Source organism: Leucopleurus acutus, assembly GCF_964270905.1.
Source record: "Leucopleurus acutus genome assembly, chromosome: 2".
NCBI lineage: Eukaryota > Metazoa > Chordata > Mammalia > Artiodactyla > Delphinidae > Leucopleurus > Leucopleurus acutus.
In genome coordinates this window covers 87,906,217-87,926,993 of record NC_139143.1, presented here as the reverse complement: position 1 = coordinate 87,926,993, position 20,777 = coordinate 87,906,217, and the positions used below count along the sequence as shown (strand labels likewise).

The following is a 20,777-nucleotide window of genomic DNA, read 5'->3' as shown; positions in this document are numbered from 1 at the left end:
ATATTTTCAGCAACTGACTTAAAAAAACAAATAGGAAAAACAGCTGTAGAAAACTGTTCCAAGAACAGGGTACCGCCCAGTAACCAAAACATTCCATTTCTTGGTTATGCAGTTTCATGCTACACCTTAAGTTTATTTTAGAATATTTTTAGCCCATGTCCTCCCTCTTTGACCTTCCTGATTTGCTAAATGTTAAAAAGAGAGAACATATGATTCACTGACATTTCCAAAAAATTTAAGACGAGTCTGAGGCTTACATATGTAAAAAGAAACCACAGCAGGGACCTACTTAGGCTGTCCAGTGAAGTGGGAATGAGTATGGACTCTAGAGTAGGACCCCCTGGGGTGGAATGCTGGCCGCAGTGCACTAGTACTGTTACTTAAGCTCTCTTGAGCTCTGGGTTTCTCATCAATACTGCAGAAATAATAATAGCAGTGACAATTCAATGAGGTTAGGCACTTAATTTAATGCCTAGCTCAAAATAAGGCCTTGAAAAATGCATATGTCATTCTACCTAGCAGGAATTTTTGTGTATTCAGTTGGCTGTCACTTAATGTTGGAGTAACACGTTTCAGAACACAGAAGTACGTCTGGCTATACCAGCAGTGCTGGGCACTAGATATAAGAGGTTTCATCACACCTGTCTTCTGAGTTATCTTCCACTGAGCAGATATTACGGTGACCCATGTGGGCCATAAGCATTCCTCTCTCATGTCCACAATCACACCAAGCAGTGCAAAGGCTTGTGAAGTACAGAGAGAGGTAAGTTTCCGGCAAGCAAGAGGTATCTCTTCACTTGGCTCTGATGGCCTTTTGACATCATAGTTTAAAGAACTCCATGGGAAGTTTCTCACATTGGTTGCAAATGAGCACATGGTATTTATTAAATGGTAACATCATTACGTAAGTGCCTGCTTCTATGTGGCACTGCCTAGAGAATGCGACAGGCACATTATATGCTCTCTGATGGTCCATTAACAAACGGATGTGTCAGTAAAAGCCTTCAGTAGAGGCTCAGTAACCTCTAGCACGTTTTCATCAGGAGCGTAATCTTATTAGCAACAAAAGAGGTCAAAGAGAAGATGCATGTGAGTTTGTGTGTGTGCACACATGGTGTGTGTATAAGTGTTCTAGCTGCTTATAATTTAGGAAGAATTATAACCAATTTTATCTTAGTCACTTACCTTCTTCCTCCTAGAGAGAAAAAAAACCTCTCTGTGCTAGCCAAAAATGGTTTGATCCTCCCAAGTTTTGGCCTTACCCAACCATCCCCCATAAGAGGAAGTACTCAGAAGAAAGCATTTAGTGTTTTCATAGAATTTTACCTTGGCCATGCCTTTACAGAAGGTATTCACTACTAAGTGCAGAAAAATAAGGGTGGCTTTGAAAGCTATATAATTCAAGTCTGAAAAGAAATTCTTTTCAGGGAGTTATAAACACATGGCCTAAAAACCCTAACTAATGAAAAGTTTCATGTTACAGTTTAGGGAAGCCCTGTAAGTAGAAAACTGGGCCAGAGAAGCACAGAATCAAACTTCTAACTTTCCAAGAGACAAAGAAATAGGAAATATTTGAAAAGTAATTTTTCTTTAGATGCCCTTTTCCCAAAGTGATGGGGCTGAAGGAGGAGTCACCCAACAAAAAGGAGCATTACCTGTGAATCCTGGCGAGCAGACGCAGCTGTAACGATTAACGCCATCCATACAGACCCCATGGACACAAGGGCTGCTTGCACAGTCATCAAAATTGATTTCACAGTTAACACCTGCAAAGATGAAAGCAAAGAGAAACCACGCAATATTAGCGCAGAAAATACCAATGATCTCTGCTTGTGATGCTAGGTGTTAAGAAATCTAAAGAGTATCCAGCCAACCCTGAATGCAGGAAAGGAGCAGTTCTCAAAGTGCAGTCCTCCAGGCCCCATCGGGGCATCATGAGGTCAAAAGGATTATATTAACCATGCTAAGCCACTATTTGTTGTTTTCATTGTGTTGGAATTTGCACTAATGATGCAAAAGCAATGGGGGCAGGACTGCCGGCATCTTAACAGGAATCAAGGCAGTGGCACCAAATTGTACTAGTGGTCTTTCTATTCTTCACCTCCATGTACTCGGTTAACACAAAACAAAAAGATAGCTTCACTTAAGAACGACTTTGGTCAAGCTGTCAAAATTCTTAACTTTATAATTTGATTATACCTTGACCCTTGAGTATACCTCTACTGTTCTGTGTGATGAAATGGAAAATATACATAAAGCAATTCTGTGGCATGCCAACCTTCAGAGCTGTCTCCAGGAAAAGCAGTTGTGTGATTGTTTGAGTACTGAACTGAAACAGTTGCTTTGTTCAAAGAATCCCATTTTAATTGAAAGAACAACTGACGGACAAACCAGGGCTATTCAGACTTAAGTATGTAGCAAACATGAAGTGAGAGAAATAAACCTGCCATTTCAAGGAAAACAACTGTGACAGTACTGTGCTCCAAAGATAAAATTTAAGCTTTCACATGAAAATTAGAATTTTGGAACTTGTATCTACTACTACAAGCTTGATACTGACTGTCCCTATGATGGGCTAACGTTCAGGATAAAGAGTCTGGTAACTTCGTTCTGGGGTATGCCGCCTTCCTCCTGGTCTGTTCCTCAGATGAATGGTAGAGTTTGGCTCTATTTAGGAAGGTTTAATTGTAGATATGGGTAACTAAATGGTAGAGATACACCAATCATTATTGTTACCATTATTCTCTAAAACTACTCATGACATTTCATTATTTATTTAACATGAATTTAGTGATGTGGTTGGGTATCATAGTAGAAGAATATCTTGGTAGTTTAAAAAGTCTAAAAATAAAGCCTGATAGTTAGGATATAAACTAATAAACGAAACTTCCACAACAAAATGCCATAGTTTTTATTCACTCACACTTTATATTAATATTTATTGATAATAATTACTATATTAACAATCTGTTGAGCCATTATCATGAGCCAAGTACTCTGCCTCCTACATTCCATAACTTTATTCTCCTCACTCCACTGGCAAATCAAGCTGTGTTACACCCATTTTATCATGAACCTGCACAATTGAGTCAGCACGGTTAGGACGTGAACCCAGCTCTCTGGATTCCATACACTTCACCACACCATACTGGTCATTCTGTGATTGATGAGGCTATACTGCCCTACTGGCCACAGATGAGGCAAGGCTTCAATATTCTTTGATTACAAATGGATACCTTTAGGAGATGTGTCTAGCCCTTGTTTGACAACCCCCGTTTACTCGCAATGGACCAAGGCAGGCCCCAAACAGCCATGGAGGTCCAATGTGACTCTGCCCCCAAATCCATGTTTCATTCTAGCAGGAAGAGACACCCAGCTCAAGCTGGGCCAATGAGATTATCTCACTGAGACGTTGGAACATGAACTGCGTGACCTATGGTCTGCATGTGGCCCTTACTTCCTGCTCATCCCCCCAAAGCCACGTTGTTCAATTCTCACTTGGCATCTGTAAGATACTTCTGTGTGCTTTCACAAAATTCTTTCTGCTTGTCTGTTTTGTAGTTGTTGTTTGCTTGTTTGTTGATGATTCTTTTAGCTAGTCAAGGTGGTTTCTGTGACTTGAAACCCAAAAACACTCACTGAAGATCACAGGTATCAAAAGCATCAAAAGTGATTCTGGGTAGTGTATTGCACTTTCAGTACTTAGTGAGTGAGAAACCACAATTATAACCAGCAAGTTGTAAAGCATCCCTCTATCCACACACTCATCCAAACTCCAACCTACCAACTCAGACTATATTATGAATGGGTTGTGGATTCTTATTCTAGATCTCGAGAGTCTATTCATAATGATGGATTGAATGAATCCTTTCACCCAGGCTCCTGGTACATGCCAGGTCTTTCTCTACCCATTACAGGCCAAGATCTCTTTATGTTGCCTGCATCTCTTTGGTTTAATACTCCAAACAGCCACAGGAATGGATCTGGCCGTTTTCTGAGAGAACCAGGGCCTTCCGTCTCTATGCTGCCTGCACACCACTGTTATTCACTGCTTGCCTTTCTCACTGACAGCTACTTTCACCTTGACTTCTCTCTCCTCCCCAGGGAACACACCTGACCCAACCTGGCATTATTATATAATCCCAGAGAAAACAAAGTGCTTGCCAGCCCACCACTCACCCAGGTGTCCAGTACATTTGTTGTAACGGGAACAACAGCAAAGCCTAAAACAGCCCCACCATTCTAAAGGCATCCATTCAATCGCTTGTAAATCTCTCAAATTTCTTTCCGTACTGCAATTTCTCATGTCGGGGGACCAGCCCGGAAGCAAATTGCTTTTGGAAGGTTTCACAAAGATCTATTCAGCTCTTTTACTGAGTTATCTAAACGTGGGGAGGGGGAAGGCATTTTCAACTGGGAAGGCATGGGATGTTTCTCGTATGCTTGAGCAACTCAAAAAGGACTTTGTTTTCAAACTTGGCATGTACGGGTTCCTGGATGAAGACCAGGCCTTTGACAAGTTTGAAGAAATGGATTTGGAAATAACAAGATGAAATGAGGGCAGCTAACCTCCTCCCCCACCTCTGCCCCCTACATAGGCCATTTTCCTTAAATGGAAAATGAGTTCTCAATAAATCACTCCTCGTATTGGCAGGTTCCCTTCTAACAAAGGCACACACTAGTTAATCTTCCACTAATACATTTTCCTTTGATCGGAGACACAGAACTTCTCTGTCCATTAACCACAGTTGTGACCATAATTATTCCTCAAATAAATAAAACAGGATCTACTGAAACCTGTGAAATGCTGCTGCCTGAGAAAACAATTCAACATTTCCCCAGCAAGGAGTAGCATGCCCTCACGACTAACGAACAGTCATTCAACTGGGGTCAGGAAACAGCAAGGAACTTGGGATGGGAAATGGCAGCTCTGCATTCTAACTGACAATGGAACATGTTGCAAAGTCTCTCCTCTCCTTTAGATTCCCCCCCCCAGATGGCCAAGGCCCACCAGCGAAAAATACCAGGAGAAAAGTGTCACATTAAAAATACTGGACTCTGGGCTTCCCTGGTGGCGCAGTGGTTGAGAGTCCGCCTGCCAATGCAGGGGACGCGGGTTTGTGCCCCGGCCCGGGAAGATCCCACATGGTGCAAAGTGGCTGGGCCCGTGAGCCCTGTCCGCTGGGCCTGCGCGTCTGGAGCCTGTGCTCCGCAACGGGAGAGGCCGCGGCAGTGAGAGGCCCGCGTACCGCAAAAATAAAATAAAATAAAATAAAATAAAATACTGGACTCTGAAACAGAGGAAAAACTATTGGAAGAACTGGAGGCAGGGAGGGAGGACCAACTTCATTAATCTGATTGAGGTGGAGGTTAAAGAAACAAAGACGATCAAATCAAGCCACAAAGGCAAGATGGCTTTCAATTTTAAATAATAATTTCAATTTTTTGAAGCGGTGTGCCTCCTTTTAATGAAAAACACATACATAAAGCCACCAGCTTTGCAAAGCTATTGTCTCTCATTCCTCTACTGGCTAGAGCCATCTGCCTCTGAGACACTTCTGGCCATGGCTTTGGCTGAGCCTCTCAGAATCAAGACTGTTTTTTAGTCTTGCCAAGAATGTCTGAGACATCTGCATAAATTGTTTCTGAAAAACAGTGAAAACTCCAAAGGAAATACGGCGTGGGCTTACCTGATGTGCCTGGCTGGCAGTTGCACTGGTAACCATTTACCAGGTCGATGCAGCGACCCTCATTCAAGCAAGGGCTGCTGTAACATTCATCTATCTGGTCGCTGCAGATGGCGCCCATGTACCCTGGATTGCAGACGCAGGTGTAGGAATCAATTCCATCCTGACACTGGCCATGGTGGCAAGGATCGGGGTCACAGTTGTCAATGTTCTCCTCACACAACACACCAGTGAATCCTTGGAAGAAATTGTACCAAAGATGCTTAAAAACCAAGGCAGACGTTGCATACCTGAACATAAATGTAGCCGGCATCCACTTATCCTACACATCCCAAGTCTTAAACAATTCATATTGCAGGCAATGAGCAGTTGGAACTGACTATCTGCATTGATTTATAAGGCAAGCCTAGAGAGTTTTGCTTAAAATAAAGTTTTTCAAGTCAAATTTGTAGAATTCAAATAGCTTTTTCTAAATAATAATTTCATTGCAGAGACGCTTTAACTGCATCTTCATTTAATATTGGACTTCAGTGGGGAATAGCTCTCAATATTTTTCCTTAATATATTTACCTCTATATTCCTTTCTTCCCAAACCCAACTGCATATACAGGTACTATATTAATGGTTTCATGTACCTTATCTTCCCAATTCTGACCTGAGAGGACAGAGAACTTTTCTCTGTTCCTCTCAACCTCCCAGGGATCTATGCATATACAGTAAGTTTTTAATAAATACTTGTTAAATAAAATGAATGAACAAGTTATGACAGTTAAAAGAAAAGGGACAAATAAAAGTTCCTTTATTCAACATTAAATCCTTTTAAAAGACTCTAGGAGGGCTCTCCTCCCGTTTAAACATGAGTTCAAGCTTTGTAAATTCTCTCCAGTGAAGGTTATTCTCCACAAGCATAATCTGGCCAGAGGAAGACAAAACCTGAAACCTCTCCAACCAGAGACAAACGTTTGTGAAAAGAGAAGAAAATTAAGCGGACCATCTGACAGGGCCCTCTCTAAGTAGGCCTAACAAGTGGTAATGTTCCAATACTACTGAAATAGTAATTCTCTGTGTTTATTGTTATGACTTAGTTTGCTTTTCTGTGATCACAAAAAAAATCATGCACATGATGCTTAAAATCCTTTAAGACTCCATCTTCTAAAATAAGAAAAAATATCTTGAATTACATTCATAACTCCTTTCTTAAACAGTCAGATGAAAAAAGAAACTGGGAATTCACGTTTGCTACTAATTTCTAGTCCTTTTCTACACAATGATGGTCTGTGCAGAAGCAAATGTGTAATAAGGGACATTTGGCTTATTCAAATCTACTCCCAAATTAGAAATGTCACCACAGATCAGAAATGTAGAATATTTGTAAACATTCTTTTTGACCCTGGTAGCAGAAGTCAGGAAAGAGGACCCAAACTTTCCCAGACAGGGCTCCCTCCCCCATACAAATACACATCCAACTCTCAAAGCATCAGTCATCTTTTATGCAGAAAACCTCTGCACTTGCACACCACTGCCCCCAGATTTCTGGGCCTTTGTTCGATCACTTGCCTCAAGAAACACAGAGACAAGTCTCCTGCTGAGAAGCCCCAGTGAAAAATAGCTTTCACCTGGAACTCTTCCCTTTTCCAAAGGAGTAGGTCAAGCCAGCTGGAAACTCACCGTTGCCAAAATCTGCCCAAGAAAGACAGGGGCACCAAATGGAAATGTCCAGGCCAGGCCACGATTGTGGTAAAGGAGGCAGGTGTTGCAGAGGAAACAGTGAGAGAGCAGCAAGAAAGAGGCTTGGAAGAAGCTCTTTCTAAACCCAGAGCAGCCCATGTTAGTGGACTGGCCTGGCAGGGCAGCTAGAAGAGGACGGTCTCCTGTTTTGTTCAGGCAGACCTACCAGGGGAATAAGAAGTGAAAACTTCTTACCTGTGGCGCACTGGCATTCATAACCATTTGGGTGATCTATACACTTTGCCCCATTCAGACATGGAGTACTGGAACAGTCGTCAATATCGATCTGGCAAACTGGCCCCGTGAAACCTGAAAAGGGTACAGCGATGACACAAGTCAAAGGGTTATCCTATGCCTTCCTTACTATGAGAATGATGCCCAAAGAGAACTGGGTTGTTATTGGCAGGGTTTATACCCATGGGTCAGCAAATGTAGAATTATTCTACCCAACAGGTAACTAGGATAACTGGGTGAGGCTCAGGGCATCAGAGGTACCTGTGTGTCTCTCTACCTTTTTCTTCCCAGCACAGAGTTCACTTCTAGTTAAAGTAGGGACTGAATGGTTATAGGCAGAGCCCCCTAACAAGTGAATGTAGCTTCAGAAGAACTGGGACCTCCTCTCTAAAGAAACAAGAGAGGCTATAGACTCTGGCAGAAAATTTAGCACGTCTTCAACAACAGCTTTGGGGAGCCAAAGGAGAGACACAGCATTCTCTGCAAAGAATTGCCTTGTGCTGTTTCTGTACCCATGGGTGAAGTGTCTAAAAATAATCATCTCACAGAAAGGTTTCAAGAATATGACCCACAGGAAAAAATAAAATCCTGAATAACCTAGAACTAAGGCTTCCGTGAGGTATGAACTTTCCCAAATGTACACACAGACAGAGAGGTCATGGGTCATTCAGAATAGACTTGGACTTCTGGCCACAAAGGATTTGGAAGATACACTAGCTGAAACAAATCCCCCATTTCTGTACACACACACTCCTATCCTGAAGCACTCACTTTAATGACTTCCTCATGTACAGCCCACACACGTTCTCCCCCTCCTCCCGTCCCTGTGGTCAGCCAGCTTTATGCTTTCAAAGAAAACGGGGGCAGGTGGTGGGCATTTACCAGGCGGACACAGACACTGGAAGCGATTGACTTTATCCACACACTGTCCATTGTTCACGCAAGGGTTGCTCTGACATTCATTTATCTCCAATTCACAATGCACACCTTTGAAACCTGGACAAAATGGACCACACAAGTGGCTTAGAAAAAGACAAAGGCGTGTTCTAGCCAAGAAAGCACAAAGTTGCAAAGATGACTATATCCTCTATGAGTATGCACATTTCTGCAGAGGGAAAAGAGGACTCTGCTATGATTGGAAACAGTCACTGTAAGCATCGGCCAGACAGGGGAATATTCTGGGATATCCATGCCTCTGTGGAGAGCGGGAAGAGGTCACCTCCAAAGACCTGGCTAAGACCTAGCATGCCAACAAAGACCGAACCACATTCTCTGATCAGTCCAGGCTTTGCTTTCAGGACAGTGCCAGGCCCACAGGGTCCCCAGTCCAAGTTCCTAAAGACCAGCTGAGTCAGAGACGCTGTTGCTCTCAGGGTGCAAGTAAAGGTCAGGAAGGCCTGCCAAGGCTAGAGAGGCCAGCACCCTCAATCAGGCAAAGCAGCCACTGGCAGCCGTCATTTTTAAGCTGGGTTTAGCTGTGCTGTCTGAGGATTCAAGCAATGGTCTCTGCAGAAGAGTTCCAGAGTATAACAAAGCATGTGTATCTCACTATGAGATAAATGGCAAGTTCCTATACAATTATGGGTAAAATTATTTTCTATAAATGGAATGGTATGCTATGTGTAACATATCAGGGGGTAAGGAAAGCTTGCTATTTAAAGAATTTTTATGATAAATCCTTTATTAAATCAAAGTATACTTGCATTTTAAAAATCTTCTGAATTTTTCTCTCACATGTATCTGGGTTTTGACATAAAGGGATTGCTTTTCATAGCTCTAAGAATTCTAAGATGGCCTTACTCCTTAAGGGTCCCCTTGGCGGGGGATTAAATGGTAACAGAGCTTATGGAATTGCCACGCTATACTGAGTGCTCTGCCTAAGAGAAGCACAGTGCAGTGCCTCCTGTCTAGATCCCACACACTGATGGCCCATGTACCTGGCATGCACAGACATGTGAAGCCTCCAATCTTATCCAGACAGGTGGCATCATTCTTGCAGGGGTCTGAATGGCACTCGTTGATGTCCATCTCGCAACGAGGCCCTGCATAGCCCTTCAGACACTCACAGTGGAAGGCACCATCTGTGTTCACACATTTTCCCGCATGCTCACAAGGATTGCTATTGGCTGGAAGACACAAGCACCAATCACCAGGATCAGAGCACCTGATGGGGTTTCCACAAACGTGGACTACAGAAGTGGGTCAGATTATTAGCATTAGGGCCAGCTCTTTAATAATCTGGTTCTCAATTTCCTATTTTCTTCTAATCAATCAATCAATAAGCAAGTAAGTAAATAAATAAACAAGATGAAGGAAGGAAGGAGGGAGGGAGGGAGGGAAGGAAGGAAGGGAGGAAGGGAGGAAATAAGGAAAGAAAGACAAACCAGGACAACCTCAACTCTTGTGAGTCTCTACTGTTCTTATGCCCAAACTGTCACTAAGGTAGGGCTTTATGTTAAGAGTCAAGTACAAACCTTCTATATATTTCAGTTCCCAGAATAGAATATATGGTTACACTGAAAGGTTAGCTGTGAACAGTGGGCATATAACAGGTGAGATCCGAGGTTTGGGTGAAACATGCTCGTAGAGTAAAATGCGCTTCAGCTTAAATGCTTGCTGAGCTCGACAGACACCATGAGGGATCGGAAAGGTTCTGTGTACTCACCCATGGCACACTCATCCACATCTTCTGTACAGTCACCCCCTTTGTAGCCTTGTGGACAGGTGCAAATATACTGCCCGTTCAGAGGGTTGGTGTCACACAGTGCCCCCTTGTGGCAGGGGTTGCTGATGCATGCATCGTCCAGATGACATAAGAGACCTATCACAGGGTGGGGTAAGGAGAAGACAGAGAAAATGTCCCTTACTTGGGGAACAGTTTTCTCTTTCATGGAGGAGGGAAAACCTTATGACTGGCACATCAAAATCCAATATGAAGATTCAGAGGCAATTTCCTGACCCAATCTTAGGGACATGCTGCAGCCAGCAGCAAAGCAAGGAGCTTCTGCAGACAACCCTGATACCCTGACCCTGAGCCCTTAGCTGGACCCCTCCCCAAGGGTAGATAAAGTGAGGCCATAAAGTGAGATGGTTAGATGATGGAGACAGGAAAAGGGAGACATACTTCCCATTGTGCTGTCATGTTTAGTTAACAAATAAAAATAGAGGACTCCCAGTTCAATTTGAATTTCAGAGAAACAACAAATAATTATTTACTATATGTCCCAAACAATACATACATCCTATATTTTATTAGGCAACCTACTTTCTTTCCCAAGATCATGCCACCTGATCATCTTGGGGCCACCTGCATTTCACGAGCCTCAGAAGAAAAAACCAGCTGAACGTCATCAGCCTATACTCGGGCAGCTTTTTAATAGTGTCAACATTCCTGGCTCAAGTGCCCTCAGGACTCTGAAGATATTACTAGGCCCCATGTTCTGCAGAGTTCACATGGGAACTGGATTTTCCAGTCTGAAATTAGCTTAAGAAGAGGTGACTAAGGCTTCTTCTACAAAGCTGGAGGTGGGGCTTTCGGAAAGGCATAGATATAAGAACATTTCAAAACTGCTAGGCACCAAGTTCTCTCACTAAGCAATCTCCGTCCATCACATTCCTCCCTTCACTGCTCTATTCCTAGAACCAGAAGCTGTTAAACTGAAAGGCTAGAGCAAGGTTAACTTTGCAGTCGGTAAAAACCTTCCCTTAGAGGACAATATGGAGAGCTGGAATGCACTTGTTTCCCTCTTGCCAGCTTTTTCTGAGTAAATGGATTATTTCTTCTTAAAATTAACTGCCTACATCCATTTGTGAATAATTTTGTCTTAATTTCTGAGAAATTCATCTTAATTTTGGAGTTGCCTTTCAGCTTAAAATCTTAAGGAGGGCTATAGATGTTCCCAAGGCAATAGTTGCTAACTCATTTTGGAGGGATGAAAAACTGAGGTACACAGAGTTGAGAGCCAAAAGTCCTAAGGAAGAAAACTAATTTCACAGCACTTTGGCTAATTACATTTCCAGAAGAACAGCTTTGAGAGGCATGTTCCTACAGATGGAAATTAAAAGGACATACCCCAAAAGGGATGAAAGAGAAGGAGGCAGAAATCCCGACTGCTCACCAGCCCTTTCCCTCATTTCCAGCTCTGTTCTTCCGCTGGCCTTACCTGCCTTTCCTTCTGGGCACATGCAAGAGAAGGAGGCCACACGATCAATGCAGGTGGAGCCTGGAGTGCAGGAGGCGAAGGCGCAGTCATCAATGTTCTCACTGCAGTCATCTCCACTCCAGCCATTAACACACACACAGCCATAGCCCCCATTGCGGTTGGTACAGGTGCCCCCGTTCTGACAGGCATTGGGTTGCAGCAGGCACTCATCCACATCCTCTGTGCAGAACTGTCCTTTGGGGGGAAAAGCGCCTTTGATTAGGGTTCTTAAGTCTCAGAGGATTAGTACCATACCAGCCCCCACACACTCTTCACCCTCACGTGACCTGCCTGAAATTGAGGCAAAATTAACTCACAGCAGACCAGGTCCTCACATGAATTTTAAGGCCACCTTGAGACATCCATATAGTTATTCCAGGCAAATAATTTACAGAATGCAAGTTGCCATCCCTAGAAACTCTGACACCATGAAATCTAGGCAACCTATCAAAGAGAAAATTGAGTCTTCTAAGATCCTTAAATCTGATTTGGTTAAATCCCTGGGACAATGAATACATAAGTGAGAAGAGCAAGGAGAGAAGGGTCTAAGAGATGAGTAAGGACAAGAATAATGAGAAGCAACCTAAAAATCAAAGCTTTAGGGCTACTGTTCTATATCTTGACCGTATCAGTGTCAACATCCTGTTTATGATGCTGGATAGTAGTTCTGCAGGGCGATGTTACTATTGGGGAAGACTTGGTTAAGGGTAAACAGTATCTCTCTGTTAATTCTTATAACTTTGTGTGGAACTATAATTATCTCAAAATAAAAGGTTTAATTAAAAATAATGGTAGGGCTTCCCTGGTGGCGCAATGGTTGGGAGTCCACCTGCCGATGCAGGGGACACGGGTTCGTGCCCCGGTCCGGGAGGATCCCACGTGCCGCAGAGCAGCTGGGCCTGTGAGCCATGGCCGCTGAGCCTGCGCGTCCAGAGCCTGTGCTCCACAACGGGAGAGGCCACGGCAGGGAGAGGCCCACGTACCGCCAAAAAAAAAAAAAAAAAAAGAAAGAAAGAAAGAATAATTAAAAAATAATAATAATAATAATGGTAAGGGTAGAGAGAAGAAATTAACGAACTAAGGACAATAAGAGCCATGGTAAAATATGAATGTGAAAGGCAAAGCCAAGATGATGAGACTGGAGCAAATACTGGATTAGTGGAATAAGATGTGGGAAGCCGACCTAATGTAGTAGAAGATGGAAAAGGATCAGTTTGTTCTGCCTAAAAAAGCAAACTGAAGGATGATAATAAGACCACTTCTGAATGGACTGCAGGTCACTACGAGAGCAAGGATGGGGGACTATTGCAAAGGCTCTTAGGCCCAGTGACAATCGACTTATAAGCAAGGAAGTTGTGATTAGCAAGCATTTAGTGCCAGGCCACCTGAGTTGTAAAACAAACTGATGAATCTTTCTTATCAGAGGTTTTTTAATACCAGTTTAGGGAGCTACCAAAGGGAATGAATATTCAGGTCATATGAATTCTCTAAAACAGAACATGACAAGTGGCTAAAACCCAAAAAACCTCAAGGTGTCCTTAATTCTTTCTCTGTCAAAAACTCACTGGATAACTCAAAAAGGCACTCTGATGAAGAGGCCTCTTCATGACAAAGCACAGGACTTTTATACTCAGGAAATGCCAAGGCTATACCTAGTCCCCAGATAACAATTCAACTTGGCTCAAGTATTTCCAGAGTCTGCAAAGTGCCCAACTGTGTAGCCATCACTGCTAACAGAAGCTAGCTGTGTCTGATCCAACCTAACTGACAACCTACTCTTTACTCCTATCTAACCTATACATCCATTATTACAGAACCAACATCATTCTACTGCACTTCTTTGATCGCACAGCAATCTCCCATCACTTGGCTGCAAGCAACCTCAGTTCAGGGATACTTTTTGTATTCCCAGCTAAGATCCCTCTACCTAAGATGGCAGAATGGGTGTGTGGGCATCTCTGGAACTCTGCGCTCAGGACCCTCTTCTGTGCTGCTCTCCTCACCCCACTTCATCCACATAATTCTTGAAGGAGCCGCCATGTCTTTACATGACCATGCATATGCCTTCCTGGTCACAGCTGACTGATCCAGGATGGGCATCTTATACAAACTGTCACTGTGTCTCTTTTCCAAACTTTTGGACTAGAGACCCTCTACCACATGGACCAAAAGAATAACACGACCAGTCTACACACAAAATGATAACAGTGAATCAGAAGTACACAAGAAAAGAAAAATAGAATCTGGGGGCATTCAAGTTACTGGTTCCAATTGTTCCCAAAGACCGACTCTTCATAAGTCCATTCAAGAGCACAGCCATTCTGAGAGACGTCCCTTCCAACAGGTTTCCCTAATTTCAGATGGGGATCTGTCAATTGCAACCTGCAGTATTAACTAATACAAAGTGAGTGAGCGAGTGAGTGAGTGCAGGAGCAATCACTTCCCCAGGGGAGACGATGTCATTTAGTATAGAAGGCTTTGCTCCCCTACTTTACTGGCAGAAATGCTACCTCAGATTAAAGACAGGTGTGTAATTAAGATGCAGGTGGGATTTAGAAATGAAAACATAACCAAGAAGCAGGTGAAGAGTTTCTGTAACCTGGAAATTACTGAGAGTCTTGTCTCTTACACCTATGACTCAAGTACCGTGCTATCGTCAAACCAAACTGACTTGCTGAATGTGAGAAATTTGGATGTTATTTTTCTTTCTTATTGGCTCTGTGATAATTCTGAGTATGAGACACTGTGATTTTAAAACATCTCATATGTATTTCGTATGCATTATAATACCCAGACGCTTAAATATTGTAGTAAGACAGACTAGGTTAATGAAACAATGCTTGGAATGAAAGTTTTGTTCTCTTGGGAAAGGAAACCAAGAGTCACTGATTGCGTACTATGAACCAGGCATTGTGCTTGAGTTGTCACAATCATTATCTCATTTATAGTTAAGGAAACGGGCTCAGAGAAGTAAAATAACTTGCCCGTTGTGAGGCAGGGAGAGCTGGGATTTAAACTAGAGCTGCTGACTCTTAAATTCGTAACAAAGACTTGAGGTGTGAATCTCACCATAACAAAACAATCTCTGTGCATCTCAGTCTTCCCAAGCACACAAAGGCATGGGGAAGGAGACAGGACAGGAAAGGTAAAGATTAAAACCATGACACGCACCATCAAATTACTGGGGAAAATTATGACTTCAAATTACTGTCCAAAAAATCAAATGTATTTTTTGAGTACAGTTGACTGTTTTTCTAATGAGGTTGATTTTTGAAGGTTAGATACCTTCATCAAATACCTTAGGTGTTTGGTGTTAGATACTGTTAGAGAAATCAAATCTACAGAGTCAGGAGAATACTGGCTTATAAATAATCTTTTCTAGAATGGATCATTTTTCTCTAAGGTTCAGGCACATTTCTCCAGAACAAAACTCTTCCCAGGCATATTTATGCCAGAATTTTTTCCTCATTCCAATTCTAGCAACCAGTCATTACATTCAGAATATAAAAACAGTAACCAGGGTGCCACTAAATTGCTTGTTCCAAAATTCCCAGTGGAAAGTCTGCCAACATACTGTACTTCCTTCATGTCACCACCCCTCTTGGCAAAGGAGGAAACCAATGCAGAAGCCTAAAAATAAGAAACGTGAGGCCCAGAAAGGTTAGGTAACCACCAACCCCACCATCCCCACCCAGAGTCACACACTGGTAAGTCAGAGCACTATCATTCAAACTCAGATCAATTTGACCCCAAAACTACTGTTCTTTCTACTGCAGCACAGTTAACTATCCAGCCCTGGGTTTGGTCCACAAGATCTACAGACTAAGTCCCTGATCCTAGGCTCTTAAAGCACACAGAGAAGGCATGGAAGCATGAGACAATAAAAGAAGACCCTTGGTAGAAATGAATAAAGACAAAAAGTCACTAAGTATTGAAATAGGAAAGTTTCTTGGAGATCTACTAGAAGGGCTGAGTCCATTGCCTGAGGTCATTCAGCTTTCCCCACTACTCCATGGCAAGGAAGCGTCAGCCTCGGCTGGAGGAAGAAGGCTTACTCAGGTTGGTAGGGTTAGGCCTTGAAGACGTCAAAATGACTGGAGTCTATTCTTAGTTGGAGTTTGAAATGAGAAAAGGCTGGAGACCATGTGAGGCTTTGAATTCTAATATGAATTCTGAACTTGATACAGCAAGCAAAGGGAAGTTATTGTAGGCTCTCAGGTGGGGGAAGGTATGATCAAAGTTGCATGTGAACATTAGTCTGCCAGTAGAATACAGGAGGGACTAAAAGCAGATGACTTTCTTTTAGTAGGGAGGGAAGGAGAAAGCACTAAGTGAGGAGCTACCTAGCACATAAAAGCCTCTGGTGAAAAGCGAGAGCTGCGTTCTCTCCACGCCCTGCCTAGCTACTACACCTCCAACCCAAACAAGTCTCAGCCTGTGTCGGCACACAAACTCTGCTGGTGGACTCCCAAAATATGTAGCACAAAGCTCGGTGAGGCAAGTTTTTGAGGGCATCAATTATCCCTCTTACTAATTTCACCTGCCAGGTATTGCAGGCTACTGGCATCTGACATTGGGACTAAAGCAGGGGGCTAGTAGGCTTTTCCCATCTCCTATTAGAAAGGAAACCACTTGTTTCTAGAAACTACTTTCTCTATTGCCACTATGAGTCTGTACTAACTTGGTATGAAATGCTACACTACCAAATCCCTGGCTGACACCTTAAACACTTAGAGCCACCTGTATGTACTGATAATTCTCTGGGTGACAGCTTTTGTTTCATAAATATATCTCAAATCTCCATCTTTCCTTCATATATTTTACTCTATAGCCACAATGGCTTCCTGTTGGCTCCTTAAGCATTAAATTCTTTCCTACCTCAGAGCCTCTGCATAACCTGTTCTCTTCACCTCAAATATCCTTCTTCCTCTTATTCGTATGGCTAAGTAATATTTCATACCTTGACCTTCCTTATAATGTAAGTAGACCTCCAAGCTCACACTCCTCATTTTTCTCCTTCATTACACCTACTCCATTCAGTCTGTCTTATCATTGATCAAATGGTGTCATTTTATATTCATTTGTGTTTTGCAGTCTCTGTCTCTGTTAGACTATAAGCTCCATGACAGCAAGGACTTTGTTGGCCATTCACCTCGGTTTACATGTCAGGCACTGTACCAGACACTTAGCGTCAGTGGTGAAACAGACCTTAGATTCAACCTAATGTGCTCATTTTACAGACAAAACTAGGACCAGAGAGGTACAGTGACTTGTCCACATTTACACAGCTAGTTGGAAGAAGAATTAGAAATAGACAAAATTAAAAACGGAAATCAAGTGCTGAAAAGGACATTGGGGTGTGAGATCACAACACTTCAAGTTAGTCTTCAAAATGACTGTTGAGGGAAAGGGCAGGGTTGAGAAACGTATGGGAAGAGCAAGATGCCTAAGCAGTGCTACAAATGAAGATAATACAACTAAGAACAAGTATGCTATTTTATATATAGTAGTGTATATGTTAATCCAGCCTCCTAGTTTATCCCTCCCCCCACCCCCCTTTCCCTTTGGTAACCTTAAGTTTGTTTTCTATGTCTGTTTTGTAAATAAGTTCATTTCTATGTTTTTTTAGATCCTACATATAATTGATATCATATGATATTTGTCTTTCTCTGTCTGACTTATTTCACTTAGTATGATAATCTCTAGTTCCATCCATGTTGCTGCAAATGGCATTATTTCATTCTTTCCTATGGTTGAGTAATATCCCATTGTATATATGTACCACATCTTCTTTATCCATTCATCTGTCGATGGACACTTAGGTTGCTTCCATGTCTCGGCTATTGTAAATAGTGCTGCAATGAACATTGGGGTGCATGTGTCTTTTCGAATTACGGTTTTCTCTGGATATATGGCTAGGAGTGGGATTACAGGATCATATGGTAGCTCTATTTTTAGTTTTTTAAGGAAACTTCATACTGTTCTCCACAGTGGCTGTACCAATTTACGTTCCCACCAACAGTGTAGGAGGGTTCCCTTTTCTCCATACCCTCCCCAGCATTTATTATATGTAGAGTTTTTGATGACAGCCATTCTGACTGGTGTGAGGTGGTAGCTCACTGTTGTTTTGACTTGCATTCCTCTAATAATTAGTGATGTCAAGGACCTACTGTATGGCACAAAAAACTGTACTCAATATTTTGTAATAACCGATAAGGGAAGAGAATCTGAAGAAGAATATATATATATATAAAACTGAATCTGTGCTGTACGCCTGAAACTAAAACAATATTGCAAATCAACTATACTTTGATTAAAAATAAATAAAATATGACACAAATGAACCTATCTACAAAACAGAAACACACTCACACACAGAGAACAGACTTGTGGTTGCCAAGGGGGATGAGGGTGGGGAAGGGAGTCTGCGGTTAGCAGATGCAAACTATTATATATAGGATGGATAAACAACAAGGTCCTACTGTATAGCACAGGGAACTATACTCAATTATCCTATGATAAACCATAATGGAAAAGAATTTTAAAAAGAATGTATACAGGGCTTCCCTGGTGGCGCAGTGGTTGGGGGTCCGCCTGCCGATGCAGGGGACGCGGGTTCGTGCCCCGGTCTAGGAAGATCCCGCGTGCCGCGGAGCGTCTGGGCCCGTGGGCCATGACTGCTGGGCCTGCACGTCCGGAGCCTGTGCTCTGTGGCGGGGGAAGCCACGGCGGTGAGAGGCCCGCGTGCCGCAGAGGAAAAAAAAAAAGTTAAAAAGAATGTATACATATGTATAACTGAATCACTTTGCTGTACAGCAGAAATTAACACAATACTAAATCTACTATACTTCAATAAAAAAATAAATTTATTAAAAAAAGAAAAATAAGTACGTGGTATTGATTTTGTAGGAGTGGGGTCACTTTCATAATGATCTTTTCTTATTGCACCGTCCTATGGTCTTAAAAGCAAAGGATGAATGAGTAAGACTACGGGCAGTGCCTGTGTCAGAAAATATAACAGAGTGAACCCAATAGGACTGTACTGAAATGGGAACTATGACCTGGGCCTCACGAGCATCAAGTTCTAGCCATGTGAGCTTAGGACCACTAAACAGACACCATTTTATGAGCTGCAAGACATCGGGATACAAACAGTTCATTATGGTTTTCTCAGCACACCACAAACAAATCACCAATCTGACTTGGAGTTACAAGTGACTGGGAAACAAGAGGAGGAAGGGGAAAAAAGGAAAGAAAAGAAATGGTCGCTGAGCCTTAGCACTTCTGGAAGAAGCCCTCCCCTCCTAGTCACCTCTCAACTTGGGCGGGGAGAACCTTTCACCACATCAACGGCCCTGCTAAGGGGCAGCTCTCATTAGCAACAACAATCACCACGTGAGGAACATGTAAAAATGAGCTTGGCTGACCCCTGCCCTGACCCTGCTACCTCCTCTTCTTGGTTAAGTCAAGAGAATTCGGTCTCCAATATACGCTTCCAGCCAGCAGTCACCCGGGCTCCTGAGTTGGGGAGTTTCATCTTTTCATATCATAGCAGGGCATTCTTGTAACCTGTGTCCTACAAACCTTCTCCTCTACACACAGGAGAGTTTCCATTCCGCTCCTGAAGTGAAAGGGCAGAGGACGAGCTTGACTATTCTACAACTTCCCAGGACGAAAGATGGTTGAAACATTTTGCACAAACACTGGCGTCTACAGGGTCTGCCTAATGAGGGGCTGTGTGCATGCACTAACGTACAAGCATACACATGTATATATGAGGCTAGGGTTACAAGTGGCTAAGGGGATCCTGTAGGTGTGCGGGATACACATGCAGATAAACGCAAGAATCTCAGTGAACGTTCCCATGAATCCCAGACACCATCATCTTTTTCAGGCCTCCTCAAAGGCCTGGTTTCCCTGCATCCTGATCAATTATTTTTTTCTAAAGAGTCACCAACTTAATCTCATCGTGTACAGTGGATTGTGCCATTTGCCTGTTCAAGCCCTTTGATGCCTTCCATTACACTTAGGATAAAATTCTAAGTCCTATCTACAATTTCTGCCTACCTCTCCAGTCTCTCCCCTTGAAATACCACTCGTGCCAGGCACTCTGGCTTTTTATCTTTATCCCTTCTCAACATGATCACAATCTTTCCCCCCTACAGGTCTCTGCACAAGCTGTTCCCTGTACCTGGAGCCCTCTTAGGCTCAACCATCCCCTAATAATTCATACCCACCGCCCACAGCTGAAAGAGACAGTACATACCTACCCCAAACTCAACTAGTTCTACCTGTTAATATGCTAATAACCTCTACTTTTCCCACTAGGTATTTATTATAGTTCAAAATCTTACAGATAATATGCTTTACGTCTGTGTTACTAGACTGTAAGTTCCATGGAGAAATGGGTGGTACCATTTACTTCATCAGTGAATCCCTAGCACTTAGCACATGCCCAGCTAATAATATTTCTTGAGAAGTAATCAAAAATATTTGTTAAACAAATTTGATCTGCTCTTGTCTTCTCTCACTTAAGTCATTCTAACCTCAAAATAATAATCATCTTTCAACTCATCTCCCTCACACCTTTAGGGTGTCTCTATCCTATTCATACTCCCAAACTTTCCATCACCCCCTTATTTACATCCCCCCATCAATACACATGCCTCTCATTCCACCCTCTTCCTTAGCTGCTGAACTCCATCTCATTTATTCCACACCAAATTCACCCTGCCTTTTGACCTGAATCCTTCAACTGTGTCTCAAGGGTGACTCTATATTGTGGGGTACCTTACTTCTTCAATTGAAACCCAAGATAGCCCTAAAGACTACATCCCATCCCTCCTCAGTAGAGGTCCTCCTCTTCCAGTTGCCTCCATCTGCATGAAGGTAAATAGGCAAAGAATCACTCTTTCCTTTATTTCCT

At 42.7% G+C, this 20,777-nt stretch overlaps 1 protein-coding gene across 1 annotated transcript in view; it reads right to left on the bottom strand.

The window, feature by feature from the left end:
- NOTCH2 (notch receptor 2) overlaps positions 1-20,777 on the bottom strand; it is a 177,544-nt gene that overhangs the window by 49,124 nt on the left and 107,643 nt on the right. The window contains exons 6-12 of the mRNA XM_082834020.1: positions 11,813-12,046; positions 10,315-10,470; positions 9,587-9,775; positions 8,532-8,645; positions 7,611-7,724; positions 5,691-5,924; positions 1,656-1,766 (exon numbers count right to left, since the gene is read on the bottom strand). Coding sequence (XP_082690146.1) covers positions 1,656-1,766; positions 5,691-5,924; positions 7,611-7,724; positions 8,532-8,645; positions 9,587-9,775; positions 10,315-10,470; positions 11,813-12,046 — 1,152 coding nt within the window. The remainder of the gene's footprint in view (positions 1-1,655; positions 1,767-5,690; positions 5,925-7,610; positions 7,725-8,531; positions 8,646-9,586; positions 9,776-10,314; positions 10,471-11,812; positions 12,047-20,777) is intronic.